This window comes from Macaca mulatta, chromosome 4 (assembly GCF_049350105.2).
Source record: "Macaca mulatta isolate MMU2019108-1 chromosome 4, T2T-MMU8v2.0, whole genome shotgun sequence".
Classification (NCBI taxonomy): Eukaryota; Metazoa; Chordata; class Mammalia; order Primates; family Cercopithecidae; genus Macaca; species Macaca mulatta.
Genome location: NC_133409.1, coordinates 115,411,253 through 115,429,607, shown reverse-complemented (window position 1 = coordinate 115,429,607; position 18,355 = coordinate 115,411,253). Strand labels below are relative to the sequence as shown.

At 38.6% G+C, this 18,355-nt stretch overlaps 1 protein-coding gene across 2 annotated transcripts in view; it reads left to right on the top strand.

Moving 5' to 3' along the window:
* Window positions 1–18,355, top strand: part of COL19A1 (collagen type XIX alpha 1 chain) — a 331,016-nt gene that overhangs the window by 243,022 nt on the left and 69,639 nt on the right. For both annotated transcript variants that reach the window (XM_015136650.3, XM_015136652.3), the window contains exons 18-24: window positions 3,239–3,280; window positions 10,772–10,834; window positions 14,488–14,523; window positions 15,430–15,465; window positions 15,560–15,613; window positions 16,315–16,368; window positions 17,756–17,809. In XM_015136650.3, coding sequence (XP_014992136.3) covers window positions 3,239–3,280; window positions 10,772–10,834; window positions 14,488–14,523; window positions 15,430–15,465; window positions 15,560–15,613; window positions 16,315–16,368; window positions 17,756–17,809 — 339 coding nt within the window. The remainder of the gene's footprint in view (window positions 1–3,238; window positions 3,281–10,771; window positions 10,835–14,487; window positions 14,524–15,429; window positions 15,466–15,559; window positions 15,614–16,314; window positions 16,369–17,755; window positions 17,810–18,355) is intronic.

Genomic DNA, 18,355 nt, shown 5'->3' with positions numbered 1-18,355 from the left:
GTTTTCTATCAGCACATGTATTTTTAATCAGAAAAATAACTTTAATGGAAAAACCACATGATTAGAATTACTGGCTCATTTGCCCAACAGATATTTATTGAATGCCAGGGGAGGCTTTCATGAATGGCATTTCATAATAGTTGAGACCTGATTAATGACTAGTTTCTGGCCAGATAGAAAGGTGAGGACACAGAGTGGTGATCTGGAGGCTGAGATGGGAATGACCTTGGTCAGTTTAGGGAGCTGAGAGAAGACCATGACAGCTGAAGCTTCTGAGGAAGAAGAGTGGCCAACATGATGCTAGAGAGGGAAATGAGTTCAGGTTATGCAGAGATTTGCTGGAGATGTTAAAGTTTTGAGAAATGGATGTCAGAATGTCTTTTGAAGGTATTTCTCTAATCTTATGTAGAGAATATGCATGTCAGGAAAGCAAGAGTGGATTGTAAAAGGCCAGTTAGAGACTCACTGCAATAATCCTGGCAAGACATGATGGTGGGCTGCCTGGGTGTAGGCAGGTTGACTCTTTCTCTCAAAAGAAGAGAAGACATTTGGGGAGACAGAGTCAACCAAACTGGATGACTGATCATATTCGAGGAATAAGGATGAGGGTGATTATATTAGTCCGTTTTCATGCTGCTGATAAAGACATACCCTAGACTGGGCAATTTACAAAAGAAAAAGATTTCATGGACTCACAGTTCCATGTGGCTGGGGAGGCCTCATAATCATGGTGGAAGGTGAAAGGCACGTCTCACATGGCGGCAGACATCAGAAGAGAGAGTTTGTGCAGGGAAACTCCCCTTTATAAAACCATCAGATCTCATGAGACTTATTCACTGTTATGAGAATAGCACAGGAAAGACCCTCCCCCATGATTCAATTACCTCCCACTAGGTCCCTCCCACAACACATGGGAATTGTGGGAGCTACAGTTCTAGATGAGATTTGGGTGGGGACACAGCCAAACCAAGTGGTATTGAGAATGACACTCGGACAGAGAGGAAGAATTCAGGTTTTCTTTCTTTCCGTAATTGTTTTCAATTGTAAAATGGAATTCCTGCTCAATTTAACAAGAACAACTGCAGAGACACATTAGAAAAAACTGATTCTTCTTCTCCCACTTCTGTACTAAACAATGTTAGCAGTGTGATGTAACTCTATTTTTTTCTCTCATATATATGTGTATTTGTTGCATTTTTTATTTCAGTTTTAAACTTGTTAAATGTGAATTGCTTCTAGAATTTACAAGTACATACATCAAGTAGAAAATTAGATATATGAGTCTAAAATTCACAAGGGAAGTATATGCAGGGTGTATAAATTAGATATATGGGTCTAAAACTCAGAAGAGAAGTATATACGGGTTTATAAATTTGGCTGTGTAAATATTACCTAAGCCATGAAGGTAAATAAGAGTGCTGGGGAGAAAGTGTTGAGTCACAAGGAAGAAAGTCCTGAGGAAATCCAACCTTTAACAGATGAGGGAAGAAGAAGTCACAGAGACAGGAAGAAACCAGGAAAGTAAGCTATCATACAAGCCAAGAGAGTGACAAGTGTAGCAAGGTCAATTAAAGAAGAGTCCATTAGAGTAAGCAGCAAAGATATTATTAATAACATTAGAGGGCCACATCAGTGGACTGACTGGGGCCAGTGTCAAATACATATGTGTTTAGGAGTAAACAGGAGATGAATAAGTGGTGTCAAATAAAAAATTGCACCTGACAAAGTTAAACAGGCAAGGAAGACATTATTCAAGGCTACTGCAATAGGAGAGAGAGGGCAGACTTAGTCTGAGCTCAATTCCATTGAAACAAAGTTCAGGAGAGTTTTTAAGTGTTGATGTAAGAGAGAGAACACACTTCCTTGTGTTTGCTAATTGGCTCTACCCAAAGGAAGGGTAACTTTCTCATATCTTTGTGACAGGAAGAAGGTTTACAACTTGGCACAAGGCTGAAGTTAGGCTCCTACCCTCTCACAGAGCCTGGAAGATAGTGGCACTATCTTCTCCACGATTACATTTTAAAGGGATGGTTCCCAGGTCCTTGAGAAAGACGTTCCCAGATTGTAAGACTTTAGGAAGATTTACATTTCGAAGGGATAGTGAAAGAACGTACAAATACAGATTTCTAAAGCAATTGGTCTAGAAAAAGAGAGGCCGGGGTCTGGAATTAGGAACAAGCCTGTCCAAAGTTGATTCCCGCTGAAGGAAACATTAAAGGCTGTCTTGGTCAGTGGACACAGAAAGCACTAACTACCCTTTTGAGAAAATGTCCAGAAATGGGAGGAAAGAGAGTAACTTAAGGGAAATGTGTGCTGGGGAACTGTATGCTTTTTGTGTGTTAAGTTTAAAGAAGGTAGAGTAGGTAGGTAGTCAGAGAGAGAAAGAGAAGTGTTAAAGAAATTGGCCAATTTTAGCTACATTTTATTTAACTTTACCAAATTGGCCAATTTCACCTGATAGCAATAGGTAACATTAATAAGGAAAATCTCCTAAGAAGGCAGAGGGCATGGGAATCAGAGAATTTATAGAGGAAACAGCCACTGATAAGAGATGAGACAGCTCATTAACTACCCGGGTGTGCATGTACATGGGTTGGTACATTCATTGACAGGAATTAGAAGTGGTATCTGAGGCCTGGCGCAGTGGCTCATGCCTGCAATCCCAGCTCTTAGGGAGGCAGAGGCCAGGAGGATAGCTTGAGCCCAGGAGTTCAAGACCTACCTGGGCAGTATAGCGAGACACCATTCTCCACAAAAAGGAAAAAGAAAAAAAAAGTGATGTCTGAGAACTTGTATTTTTTTCAGTGTAGTTACAGGCAAGTCACCTGCCCGGGACTGTAGAGTGTAATGTAGTGGTCTGAGAACAATAAAGCATACTTGAGAGTAGGGACAGCAGATCAGAGATGCTCAGATACATGGAGAGGCCAGCTGAAGTGGCCAGATGTGGTTTTGGAGTAGTGAGTATTTATCCCCAGAGGTGTGATGTTTCTCCGGAGGCAATCTCCTTAAGAAGTCACAAAGAAGATGCATAGGGTTTCCAAAGCTGGAATTATTTAGAAAAATATTTAACAGGAATATTTAACAACGGGTGAGAGAGACAAAGATGTCTGCACAAATGACCTAGTATCCGTAAAAAGCTGTTACAGTACTATTATCTGACTACTTATACTGTTACCCATTGAATGCATTAAAAATTAGTGGATTTTTCTTTGAATTTTAAATTGTTTTTCCTCCCTAGGGAAATGATGAACATGAAGCTGGAGGCCTGAAAGGAGACAAGGTAATCAGAATTTTTTTTTTTTTTTTTTTTCAGATGGAGTCTTGCTTTGTTGCCAAGGCTGGAGTGCAGTAGCTCAATCTCAGCTCACTATAACCTCCACCTCCTAGGTTCAAGTGATTCTCCTTCCTCAGCCTCCCAAGTGGCTGGCATTACAGGCATGTGCCACCACTCCCGGCTAATTTTTGTATTTTTAGTAGAGACAGAGTTTCACCATGTTGGCCAGGCTGGTCTTGAACTCCTGACCTCAGGTGATCCACCCGCCTCAGCCTCCCAAAGTTATGGGATTACAGGCTTGAGCCACTGCACCCGGCGGTAATCAGATTTTCAAAGTGAATAGAAGGGTCCAGTATTTTCTACGGATTTACACATTCCCATGTGGGGGCAGCCCCCCGGCAGCAGTTGGGTTGCATCTCTGGGAGGGTGTCCAGCCTGCAGTGGGCAGGGGCCTCTGCCTGCCTCCTGACCAGGCAGTAGGATTGGAATCTGCTTCAGGGTCCAGCAAGGACTGCTGAGTAGCAGTTGGCTGCAAGAAAGAGAACATATCAAGGGGAAATTACTGTAATAAGATACATGAAATCAGGACACAAGACTTGTTTTGTAATTAAATGTGAATCCGTGTAGGTGGCAAAAACAATCTGAAGACCCCTTTGGCAAAATGCCTCAGGCCCAGGCTCACTGTTTTGTGTCTTCCTAAGTACCAAAACGTAAGCTGCCCTGGCAGCCATTTTGGTGGGGTTTTATACTGTCCAGTAGTGGTTTAGCCAAGTAATTATTTCAAAATAGTTTTAAAATTAAGACACTGATAAGTTTCCATTGCATTCTCCTTGTCATTCGCAGGTTTCATTATCTTAACTGTAAAGATGACAGATTCACTTCCCCATTCAATAAGATGTTTCACTCCTGTTTGATTCTGAAATTGTAATGACCTTGGATTCCATGCAAATGTGCCATTGTCAGAAAAAAAAATGCACATTAAATCTACAGGCAGAGATGAGTAGATTTGAAAATACTCTGAGGGAATGTGACCTGTGAGTGCTAGCTATCTTCATTCATTCACCTGTAAAAATTCTCTAGATTGAGGGCAGGGGATTTTGACATGAATCCAAGAAAATATGACTTCTGTGTCTTATAAATCAATGCAACCAATCCATTCAAAAAGTCGTACACTCATCACCAGAAGTTACTACTAAAAGACTCTTGCCAGAAACTAGGAGCTTCTTACAGATTGATGATTCAAAATGAAGTTTTCTGCTAAATAAATAAATCATAAATAAAACCTTGACATTCTGAAAAAAGACATCCAAAAACTGATTACACAGCAATGATAAGTCATTTGTGTGAGTTAGATTTTATTGTTAGTACATTAGCATTATTTCCTGTAACCTAATAGCTAACAGAAACCATACGCCACCATAACAAACGCATTACATTTTAAGCAATGACTTCTGGACATATGCAGGCTAAGGGGAAAAAAAAAAAGGAAAGAAAGCCACAAAGCTTGTCACATAGGACAGCTGAGCAAAGAAGAGAGTTGTGACTTTTAAAGTAGTTAAATGATGATTCATTTCTTGAAACAAAACAGCTGGCTTCTGTTTTGCCGTGTTCATTAGGAAACATATGTTACTTAGACATTCTTAAGACCTCACTGATGAGAAATTTGATTCTGTAAAACAGGTGTATTTCAAACTCTAAGGACCTTTTCTGTTGCTCAAAATCTTTTCTAATTGCTTCAGAATCTTAAGTAGAATTAGGAAAAGCCAGTGGCATAACTGTTCCCTCCTCTCACTCAAATAAATAACATAGACGAGTCTACAGGGAACTTGATGCTGTATGTGATATAAAGAGACACATTAAAAAAAACTTTTAAAAAGCGTGATTAACAGGAAATTGCCAATAAATAATGCATAAAATAAACAAAAATTACAGGTGGTAGCTCGCACCTGTAATCCCAGCACTTTGGGAGGCGAAGGTGGGAAGAATGTTTGAGCCCAAAATTTAGACCAGCCTGGGCAATATAGTGATACCCCATCCCTACAAAAGTTAAAAATATTAGCTGGGCATGCTGGCAAATACCTGTGGTCCTAGCTTCCCAGGGAGGCTGAGGCAAGAGGATCACTTGGAGCCAGGAGATAGAGGCTGCAGTGAGCCATATCGCACCACTGCACTCCAGCCTGAGCAACAGAACAAGACCTTGTCTCAAAACAACCAACCAAACACAAACATAAGCATAGCAGTTGCTGGAAGGGTGAAATCAACTCTACCTATGCAAGTCTACTTACTATCTCTTCTGAATCAATACATTAGTTTTAAAAATTGTAATGTAATTTAATGTGATGTAAGTCACCACAGTGATAATTTAAAGCTCCATCAAGCTGTTCTAACAGATCTCTGCTTGCACCTGTGGTGAACCCCGGTGCTTCTGAATCCTGGCTGCACATTGGAATCACATGGAAAGCTTTGACAAAATACCCACACTCGGGCTCCATCCACAGAGACTCCGATTTGGAGTAGGGGTTGTAGCTCTATTTAAAAGTGTTTCAGATGACTCTAATATACAACCAGGGCTAAGAACCACTGAGTAATAGGAAGAGCATGAGCTTTGAGACAAAAAGTTGATTGTGGCATTAACAGCTGGGTCACCTTGGGAAGGTCACTTCATTTCTCTAAGTATCCATTTCCTCATTCACACCATGGGCATAACTGTATCTACACAAAGATTTGATAGAAGGATTAAAATTAAATAACAGGAAGTTACTCAAAAGCACAATAACTAAAACATATATAAAGCCCTCACTAAAGATTTGTTCTTTTCTATTCACCCACCTCAATCTTTCCTTCCTCTCATGAGGTCTCATTTAGCACTTTCTTGAGGATTAATTGTTATTCTCATTCTTAGCACCTGGTCTTGCTCATCTTTGTATCTCCCACCATAATTTTGACAAAGAAGGGACTCAATTTGTGCTGTAGAATAAAATATTTAACCAGAAGAATAATTAAACACATAAGTGATTCATCATTCCTTTATAATATGCTATTTCTCAATGCACTGACCAGCAAAATAGAATTCCTAAAAGAGTCAACCCTTTGGAACCCGACGCTACAATGAAGCACCAGAACAAGCACAAACAGCACTGGAATATACACACCAATCATCCCTGGTTTAGCAGCCACAACCTGTATCAAGAACGCTACGATACAGGGAAAACCACGATTTGCAGTAAATGACCATGGAGACTGTCCACATGACCAGTCTACCAGTGTGGAAATGATGGATGATCCCTGCTCTGTGGCTTGACTGGGACTGACAGGATGTGGAGAAGGGATAATGTATTTGCAAGTTACTTGAGGAGAACTACTGCTTTATAGAGACAGTAGAACAAAATATCAGGATATCTAAGCATTCCTGAGAAAATAGCAGGTGTCTTGTGGGGGAAGACTGTCGGGGAAAAGGTGGAGTCGCTACAGCCCCAAGCTTTTCGAATAGCATCAAAAGTGTCAAACTGAAGGAGAGTCTTTCCTGATGCAAAGTAAATTCATCACTTGTGTTTCAACTCATCTCTACAGTGATAAATCATTGAACGTTCAATTTAAATAAAAAATACAAACCCATATGTGTCTAAGGTTCAGGTGGAAAATGCTTTTTTTGCAGAATTTTATGAGGAAAGAGGTCTCTAAGATTTCCTTCCAGCCCAATGTCATCCGATGACTATGTGGAAAGACGAGCCACAACCCCTTTTTTGTCCTTCCTCTATATTTCCCAGGAGACCTATGTACATTGGTTCACCTGTATAGCAGCTATGAATATAATTACTCTTATTTCACCATGTACATTCTCCTCCCCTTCCCTTTTGATATTGGCAGATTTGATTTTTACAAGCAATTTCTAGACCCCTTCTTAGCTTTCTACTTTTATTTTATTAGGCAAGTGTAACTAGTAGGCGTATTTTTCCTTCACACCTATGCAATGGAGATTGTAGCACCTACCAGATGGGTAAAATGAACTTCACTCTACACCCTAATGCCTATACAAGGCTAATTGTCTATTTTCTATATAAAACCAACAACAATTGGTCCCTAAATGTATCCACCAACTTCTCCCTCTCCTTACCTTGAATATGATTTACTATGTCTAAGAAAAAAATGGCTTATCTTATAATGTGGTAAGAAAAAGAGTGATGATACACAGGATGTTTAGATACTATCATAGAAAAAAACAATACTTATGTAGCTTCCTCTGAATTAGGAAAAAGCCTGTATCCAGCACACTAAACTTTAAATTTTATGGATACTGCTTCAAAAGGCTTATTGAATATTTAAATTAAGAATGTGAGTGAATTTAGAGAAAAAAATAAGCTATGTATATATAGGTGGTATGTGGACATAGCGAATATTATGCAGTTGGGATGTGGATGACTGAACTTTGGGAAACACTGCTCTAGAATATTTGTACTGACAGGTCTGCAAATTGGCTTCTTATCCATTTGGTTCCTTGGCTCTCCAACAGGGCCTTACTATTACTAACTGAAAGCTTAATGGTATAAAAAATTAGTACTGAGGTGAGTCATAAAAACAAACACTTCTTTCCTAGTATCAACTCTCACAGCACAAAATACCTCTATGACCAAATATGTGAATTTTTCACACACAGCAAGCAAGCAATCAGTTCTGCAATACACACCAGCTGGTTGTCTTCTAATTCCATTCAATTCTGATGCAATTTACCTGGTGGTAGCAACAGATCCCACAGATTGAGGGCTCGATCCCACAAGACTGCCTTCTACTTCGTATGCCAATTGAAAGTCCCATGTTGTTTTTTCTGTGCTTTTGACCAAATGGCTATAAATCGGGGTCCTCATGACCCCATCCTTGGCTTTGACTAATCTGCTGGAACGGCTCACAGAACTCAGGGAGATATTTACTTATGCTTACCAATTTATTATAAAGGATGTCACGAAGGTTACAGATGAAGAACTGCATAAGGCAAGGTATGTGGGAAGGGGTGCCAAGCTTCCAAGCTTTCATGCCCTCCCTGGTCATGCCACCCTCCGGGAACCTCTACAACTTCAGCTCTACAGAAGCTCTCTGAACCCAGTCCTTGTGGTTTTTATGGAAGCTTCATTATGTAGGTGTGATTGATTAAATCATTTGTCATTGGTGACCAAGTTAACCTTCAGTCTCTCGCCCCTCCTCAGAGGTTGGAGGTGAGGCTGAAAAGACTCTAATCAAGCCTTGGTCCTTCTGGTGACCAGCCCAATCCCGAAGCTACCCTAGGGGCTGCCAGCTACCAGTCAACTCATTATCATACGAAAAGACACTTATTGCTTTGGGATTCCAAGGATTTTATGAGTTGTATGCCAGGAAACTGGGACGAAGACCAAATATGTATTTTACAATATTGTTATCAAGCAGATGGGCTCACTGCCCAGTGTGCACTGAAGCCAATAACTATGGCACCAGCTTTTCAGAAAACAAAGATTTTATTGCAAAACCAGCCAGCAAAGAGACAGGAGTCAGGCTCAAAGTTGCCTCCTGGATTTGGGGATTGGGGCAAATTTTAAGGGATCAGAGGGCAAGAGACAGGATCTAGGGATGTTAGTTTGGCAGGGTCTGATTGGACAGCTTCAAATTTGACCATTTATGGTAAGGTATGTTGAGGCAGATTTTTGCCCTGGATATTCCAGGCCAGTGGACCCCCTTGCTTCTGAAAGAGTTCAGGTTCTGGTCATGTCCTGGTCTTCTTGATTCCACCCAAGGGGAGGAATTGTTGGTTCCAGCTGTTGTTACAAGTCCAAGCTTTTTCTGTTATGCGTGCCTAGGCTGCATGACTTGGAGTTTTGGGCTCCGTTATACCTTAACGGTAACTCGGCATTTTGTTATCAGCAGAGTAGGCCCTGTTTGGGCTGGTTCTACAGTTACAGTATTGCATGAGGTTTTAAAATTTTAATAAAATTAAGATTAATTTAACAAAACATATCCCATAAATCTAGAAGACTAATTAATACAAACATGATCTTGTCTATCCATTATAGAAAATCACAAGATATGGATTAGGATATACATATAAAAATAAGCCAAAGATTTTAGGGCTGTAGTAAATTTGTACTTGAAGCACTTTTGGGTAGACTGAGGCTTCAAAATGAACAGTTAGGCACATCCACACAGGGGTCAGGATTAGAGATGTTCACTGCAGCCTTATTTATAATAGAGACAAGCTGATTACAACTCAAGCGCCCATCGGTGGGGCTGAGATAAACCCTGGTTTATTAACATGTTGGAATGCTACTCAGCTGTTACAGTGAATGAATGAGATCATATGTATCAATAGAGATGGATATTAAAAACAATGTTGAGTGGAAAAAACAAGTCGTAGTATGTTCTATATGAGATAAAGCTATTTATGGAATTTGTTTCAAATATCCAAAATAATGTTTATGATTCCACATATGCAGTAAAAGTACAATAATATAAACTGAAAATATAAATACTAAATTCTTGAGAGTGGCTCCCTCTGGGTGGAAATAGGAAATATAGGGGATTTCTTCTTTGTAAATTTTTTAATTTCTTTCATTTCGGGTACCTGGTACATGAAGGCTTAGTGTATTCTACTTTATGCTTTCTGTATTTATTCTTTTGAAGTAAAAAAATAGGCCAGGTAGGCAAAAATGGTATAGGCTCAGAAATGTAATGGTGAACATCATTTTGCAAAACTGCTCTTGAGGTTGGGGGAAAAAAAGTAGCCTTACATATCTTCTAGGGACTATGTTTAATTTAAAAATTGTGTAGGTATTCAGAGATCTTGGTAAACACTAAAAGGATGCACAATGCCGAGACTCCTCTGAAGCCTCATTAGTGATATAACTCCTTTCTTTAAATATTTCTTCTCAAATTACATTTTCCAAAAACACTCTGTATATGTCACATACAAATCTCTCTTCAGCGTTTTTGACCAGAACCTCCTAGACATTTCTAAGCTACTGCCGTCACCACATCTACAAGAATGCCTTATTTGCCCACAGCCAATCATCTAAGTAGCATTATAAACCCTGGAAAGAGCTGAGAGACTCATTTTGCTTCATATGACTACTGACTCTGTTCACCTAAACGAAAAAGTGCCTGAAATAAAATGAGTCTAGATTATTGTGCCAGTTAAACAGTCTGATGTCTTTGAGATCACACACAAAAAATTGGTTTTGGCACACCAGAACAAAATTATAATTAGTCTCCTCTAGATATTCTTTCCTGGAAAAATAATTAACTTTGTTTCAAATTACATTTAATTATCATAATGAAATGTATGGATTTCTAAAAGACATAAAGCCATTGTGAAGTACTGACAAACACATTATCATACAAATAGTCTAAGTAGATTCAGAACTTTGCATTGTCTGTTGGATGCTATATAGTTAGCAGAGCAAGCAATCATTCTGTTCTGAGTCACAATAGTGCTTCTCTAACCATCTGCAAAATCTCTCTTCTGCTTTGTCTTGAAAGGGTGAAAATGGACTACCAGGATTTCCAGGGTCTGTTGGCCCTAAAGGACAAAAAGGAGAACCTGTAAGTATTTTAGCTTTGAGAACAGAGGAAGAATATCTAAAAAACTGGATTAAAAATATTTTTCCAAATCAGCCCCAATTCCACGTACCTTGGTTGATCCTGTCATGGGAAACAACCGATCAGATTTTCAAGCGAGTATTAGCTATGCTATGCTATGCACTAAGTCTTTCACGTGTATTTACTCACTTAATCCACAAAAAGGTTCCATAAGGTCGTCTGTTATCACCTGCGTACTTCAAATGATGAAAGTAAGGCATAAAGACATTAAGTAACTTTGCCCAAAGTCACTCAGTACTAAGCATTGGAGCTGTGAATCACACCTAGGGGAGCTGATTCTAGAACCTAAAGTTTAAAATCACAATGCTCATCTGGTATAACTACACACTGTAGCTAAAATAATAAAATCAGTGTATCAAAAGGCTAGTACAAATTGATCCGAAAGAAATTGGAAACACATCTTTCTGCTTAAATAACTGTTCTCAGTGTACCTTCTGAAGTTATTTTTCTTTCTTGATTTTTGTAAGATCAAAGTGGCTTCCCAACCACTTTTGAGTATTAGTGTGGCCGGTTTCTTTCAAAATGTAGTTCTTTTTGTGGGAAAAAGAGAAAAACCCTACAGTATCATTTATATTCAAATAGGACCACCTAAAGTGATAAGAGAAATTGTAGGTACAAAAAATGACTTGTTTTAATGCTCCTTTTAAAAAAGCAGTTTTCAAGAATCAGGCTTATCAAATGTTTCATCTTTGTTTAAAAAAAAGTAATACATCTTATTAAACCACTCTACCTCTTTCTTTATAAGAGTGAATAAAGGATATTGGTTTATCAGGGGACAAAACATGAAGAGGTCACTAAATTGCCTGCATGACAAACAGGAACATTATTTAAAGCATTCAGTGTTACAAAGTCAAATTTTCCCTGTGCTTCAACTTTAAAAAATTAACAATGACAGTAATTTTTGCAGCTTTAGAATCAGTCTGTGGCCTTGTAGCAGGACAAGCAGCAGACAAAACTCCTCAGACACTTAGTTAAAGAAGGAAAGGGTTTATTCAGCCAGGGGCATCAGCAAGACTTCTGTCTCAAGAGCCGAGCTCCCCGAGTGAGCAATTCCTGTCCCTTTTAAGGGCTCACAACTCTAAGGGGGTGCATGTGAGAGGGTCGTGATTGATTGAGCAAGCAGAGGGTACGTGACTGGGGGCTGCATGCACTGGTAATTAGATCGGAAAAAAGCAGGATAGAGATATTCACAGTGCATTCCTATACAATATCTGTAATCTATAGATAACATAACCGATTAGGTCAGGGGTCGATCTTTAACTACCAGGCCCAGGGTGTGGCGCCGGGCTGTCTGCCTGTGGATTTCATTTCTGCCTTTTAGTTTTTACTTCTTCTTTCTTTGGAGGCAGAAATTGGGCATAAGACAATATGAGGGGTGGTCTCCTCCCTTAGCCTATGTACCCCAGTTCTTCTACTTTCGGGAGTCGTACTTGCCCTTAGTATTCAGTTCAAGCCTTCTTACACAACTACAGGATTTGGCAGTCTTTAATGGGGTTCTCCAACTGAGTATTTCCAATAATGTCTGGAAAATCTCATGTCTCAGAAGTCCAGGCTGGTGCATGCCCCTGGTACCTGCCAACTCTCTAGGTGCTCCACACTTGGAAGTTCCTCTTACCATCTCTTAACTGCTTCTCTAGGTCTCCACTGTCTTCCCTCCAAACCTGAACATTGACACCCACCCTCTCTTAATTTCCACATGACACATGGAGGACCTTGCTATAAGTTTTACAAAAATTTTACTGGAAAATCAAGGATTTTTAGAGCAGAAAGGAGAAACTTCCAGTGAGTTAGAACACTGCTTCTCAAATGTGAACGTGCACTTGAATCCCACTGATTCTAGGTCAGTAGGTTTGGAGCAGGACCAGAGAGTCTGGGTTTCTCATAAGCGCTCAGTAATGCTGGTGCTATTGTTCCATGGACCACACTTCAAACAGCAAGGGTTGGAGGAGTTCATAGTTCCTAGGAGTGATAGGCCTTTTCCTCCTGCAGGGATTTCCTCTGGCTTTCTCTCCTACCACTAACGTTCAAGGGCAGTCCATGTACCTCACGGGGACTGCCTTTAGCCCTGTTTTCCTTAACTAGAGCTTCTTTTCCTCCTAACTCTTCTCCATACCAGGTCCCTATTCATCCCCCAATTATCCCACCACCCCATACGTCTTTGCCACCTTCCCCTACCCCTACATTAAAACAACACAAATTTTACATTATTATGGAGAGCAGTTTAGCTCTTTATGGTCTCAACCTTTCTATTCCAGAACAGGATATAGACTTTACTTTTCATAGTAATCAGAAGGCCCAAACAGAAGAGTAGTATTCATTCAAAGGTAAATTCTGAACCACTGATCCCAAATGGTAACTAAAATGGCAAATTTTCCCCCACCATAGGACATTCAGAATATGGTTTGATGTGTAACACATCAGAGCTAAAATATATTTGAGATCACCTAGTTGAACCCCATGATTTTATAGATTAGGAAAGGGGGCCTCTAAAAGATTAAGTGACTTGCCTCAAATAGTAGCCATTGGATCTAGGACTAAATATCAAGTATCTAGACAACTAGGCTCCCTGGTTTTTCTTTTTTCTTTTTATTTTATAACCAGTTACTTTAGTCAATGTGGCCACTAAACTTGACAGTGGCTGTAAATAAGAAATGACATGAGCAGTGTCATGTAAGCAAAAACAAGCAGGGAAATAAGAATATAAATAAGGCCTTGATCTAATATATAGAAATTAACCACTATTAAGATATTTCATCATGTTGGGTAGATATGGATATATAGTTGTTCCTTGGTATCTGTGTGAGATTGGTTCCAGGGCGCTCAGAGGATACCAACATCTGAGGATGCTCAAGTCCCTAATATAAAATGGCCTATTATTTGCATATCACCTATGTATTTTCCTGTATACTTCAAATCACGTCCAGATTACTTATAATACATAATACAATGTAAGTGCTATGTAAATAGTTGTTATACTATATTATTTTTAAAGTTTGTATACTTTTTATTGCTGTTTTATTTTTTATTGTTTTTCTTTTTCAAATATTTTTTATCCACAATTGCTTGAATCCATGGACACAGAACTTACAGATATGGTTAACCTCTTCAAGTCATTTTCATTAAAGTAGAAATGAAAACTAGAAAACTGTTTTTTAAATAATGATTTTATGTATTTAAGCACACAACCAACTGGAAGATTCAAATGAATGTCTTTCCATTCAACATTTTTATCAATTTCTTGCTGTCACTCCCATTTCACATCCAACTGGATGTGTGCGTGTGATTGTTTTCTATGTGAACTAGGCAGTAGGAAGCTTTGGCCTTGGGCAGCATTCCGATTTGCCAGCCACTTGGGATTTTATAAATGATATTAGAATGATTAACTCTTTGTTCATTTGGGAATATAAAGGAGTTTTTAAATTAATTATCATATATTTCCTTTAAGCTGCAAAGGCAGACTGTGTGGAACTCTGGGTATTTTTAGAGGTCTGTTTGCAATGGGGATCTGAGTTTGGCCTGTAGGGTTTATCCACACCCGGGTTTGGAGAGTTTACTTCTAAGAGTGTTTAATTCTATCTTCTACCCCTTCTCCTTAGGGAGAGCCTTTTACAAAAGGAGAAAAAGGAGATAGAGTAAGTAGATATTTTCTCACTATCTTGGGTTTTCTACTTCATTGATTTTTTTTCTCTCTGATTTTCTGGTATGTTTAGTTTGGAGTCTAATAGATTTGATTAAATAAGGTCCGTGAGCATTTTACTTTTTCCTCTGTGATTTTTAACCTTTTATTTTGATAAATAAGAAATTTTAAGCCTTGTTAAGTGTTGTCATGCAAGGAGACTTCAACATTGGTATGAGTTTTCTAATACATTGTTTAACCAATTACTAATAGTGATTGGCCATGAATGTTATATAAGGCATCCATGTAGGATATCACAAATATCAAATTAAAATAAAAAATACATTTTTTTCCAAAAATTCTGTTAATGGCACAAAGTGGATTTATCAAATATATTAATAAGTCACAGAAAATGTAAAAAGCAAACTTGTTATAGCCAATATTGTCCTCTTTTGTATAACCTTAATTTTGTTGTGATTTTTTTTCGTTAAGCACATATAACTAATCATTAAGCACATATAACTAAAAGTAGAATCACCAACACATATTACCTTAAATTCTGCTCTCCCTAATTCCTTCTCTGAAGTTTTAATTCTCTGGGACATAAGATTAGTTGGTGGCAAATTATAACTATGTCAGCTAAGTAGAGAATGCGGTGATTGCTAATGGGACATGATAATTACAGTGTCAAAAGTGGCATTGGGGGAAAAACTATTATAATGAAAAAATCAAGAAAGTATTGTTCATTAGTAGTAAGTATTTTCAATCATGTTTTAGAATGAACTCTCCTTGATTTCATTATGTCTTCCATAATTTCCCTTTTTATTGTATGTTAATTACTAGAAATTCAATTAAAGTATCAGAGATGTCCATTTCCATCTGAATTTAAGCATTACCCCTATAGTAATTATTTTATTTACAGGGAGAACCTGGGATAATAGGATCACAGGGAGTAAAGGTAATTTCCTGGCATTCTTCAATTTCATGTCCAACCTTAATTAGATTATGAAAATTAAAGCAACATTGATCTTTCCTTCCCCCTATGTGTTTAGGGTGAACCTGGAGATCCTGGTCCCCCTGGTTTAATAGGAAGCCCAGGACTAAAGGTATATAAGAGATAACTAAGATTTATTGGGAAATAATTTGGGAATTATAGCCATTCTGTGTAAAACAGGGTGCTTTGGTGTGTCACTCATTTTCTTCACAAATGCTCTTCGAGACTTTATCCTGTTTCCATGGTGACTTTCCCCATCCGCTGCATTTATTACACACATAGTAACTATCTTCTGGTTCACAATAGGATTTCTAAACTCTTTTTCAGAGCATATTCACAATAGCATCCCTAAAGGCTTTAAGAGTAAACAATGTGAGCTAAATCTATGACCTTGAGCTATATTCTTAAAAGTAACAGAATTCAAGATTCAGTTTCTAAACCAAAATTATGTAACCTTGAGTTGCTTGAGTATCCCAAGTGGGATTCCACACCAGTGTCCCAAGAGAGCAGCTTTTGGAAAATGCAGGAGAAATTAATGTGGTGTACTCACAGACAATGGGTAGGGCAAGTTATCTAACTTCAGTTATCACCTGCTGGAGAGAACACATAAATTAAATAAAAGCATCTGGAAACTATCCTGGTAAACCCAAAGCACATTTCAGTACTATACAGATAAAGTGGGAAAGTGGGATGGTGGAAAGTCGGTCTTCCTATACATGAAGATCACACTATGCTTTACAAATACTCAGGTACAATCTATCTTTTTTTTTTTTTTCCTAGCAAAGCTAAAGCATATACCACCTTTTATTTTAGGGTCAGCAGGGATCTGCAGGCTCCATGGGACCCAGAGGACCACCAGGAGATGTTGTATGTATAATGTCTTTGATATTTTTGAAATGAAATTGAGACTAGGACATGTTTTTTAAAAACATCAACATCTGTTCAAGTAACTGAGTTATCCCTCATTTCCCAAGGACGTGGGTCATCTATGCCACTAAAACTGATTATACCTAATGTCAGGGGCTATTGCGAAGACTAGGCCCTTCATATGTTCACGTGAGGTCCTTTTGAGTATCATTAGCCTAATAAATTGATTTTTGGAGCTCAAGTTAATTAAATTGTCATTTTGGACATGCTTGTCAGTGCTGTACCAGCAGTAGAAAGATTGGAAATGCCAATAGAAATAAAGAACACCAAAAGAGAAAGAAAACATTTTCAATATTCACAGTTTTTAGTTCAAGTCTCCATCTAAGGAAGACATTTCCAAAACTTCCATTGTTTTCTAGCAAAAGCCTTCCAAAAAAAGCAAGTCTTTTAGCTAAAAGTATATCTGAAGGAAGATTGACAGATTGCATTATAACCTAGCTTTAGTGGACCTAAAATACTCAATGCACGTTCCTATTCATTATCTGGATCAACTTTCTGTTCCTTGGACAACCTTCCTAGCCTTCTGACAACTTGGGAGCTGCGAGCTCTCCATCAGTTCACACTTGAGCAAAATAAGAAAAATCCTTGGCCATAACTCCTTGGAGACTGATCACTATCTGACCGTGATTACAGTTCCCTCCAGGCAACTCTTAGGATCTCTCCTTTTTTCATGCCCTGAGAACAGCCCCTTAACCTCACGTTCTATTCTCCATGCTCACCGCTTGAGCCTCTCCTGTCTATTGGTCGGTGCACATGTTCTGCTTGGTACTTTGAACACCCAGTTTATAGAGCAAAGCTTTTGATAACTTCCCTATGCCAACTAATGGGCCACTGTAGATAAACCTAGTGGACAGATCTTATGAAAAGAGAGATAATCCTGGTGGCACAAGTGGAGCCACAATGCTCAGAAACTGAGATTAAGTGATAGTGGCCAGAGCTATAAAGAGAACAAAATCAAAAGAGAAAGAGCCACTGTTTCTAAAACATAGTAAAAACATATTTTTCTAGTTGCCTGAGAGTCCTTCGGAATCATTATGTGATGCTACCAACCACCATCCCTCTTCCATGGCAATAATATGGGTGAGACATTCGGTTCAATTCGACTTTAGTTTCTTTCCTATGGCATCCAGGTGGCTTCACTTGAACCAATAGACCATGTAGAATCACTAATATTTTTCCAGGTCTTAAAGGCCAAAATCAATCCAACTCCTTGTATTAATAGGCTATATGTTAAAATTCTGTTCTCTCGACAAAGATTCAGATATAGGGAAATGTTATTATAAGAGATGTTCTCATTGCTCTTTCCTATTCACTCTGAGTTTTCTAGGGATTGCCAGGAGAACATGGTATCCCAGGAAAACAAGGCATTAAAGGAGAAAAGGTATAGTTTGCATTTTCCTCATTTTATATGTTAAGTAGATAGAAGGAAGAGACAGAGGATCATAAGGGAGATGAAAGGACGCCCCAGGGCTTCTGGGATTGTGCAGGGGACAGACATTCACATTAACTACAATGTAAATGGTACCCCCTAGAGTTGTGCATTTTGGCAGCCCTGGTTCTGGCACAGGAATGCCATGTGACAAAATGAACTGAGAGATGAAGATATCAGGAGTCTGAAAGTCAAGCTCAGTTACCAATTCTGATATAAACCTAAGAAGTCTCTTAATCTTGCAAGACCTGTTTCTTGATATCTACATGGAAACAGTGTATTAACATTGAACTATTATTGGGGAATAACTTAAAGAAAACATAAAGATCATCTATAGAACTTTATTAATAAATATGCCCTTTTATGCATATATATATATACATATACACACACATGCATATGTTTTGTGATACTGCTAACATAACTAACTGCAAAATCTAAATGCACTGAACAGGCATGAATTAGGTACTCAATAAATATTATTGAGTTGGTGAGTGA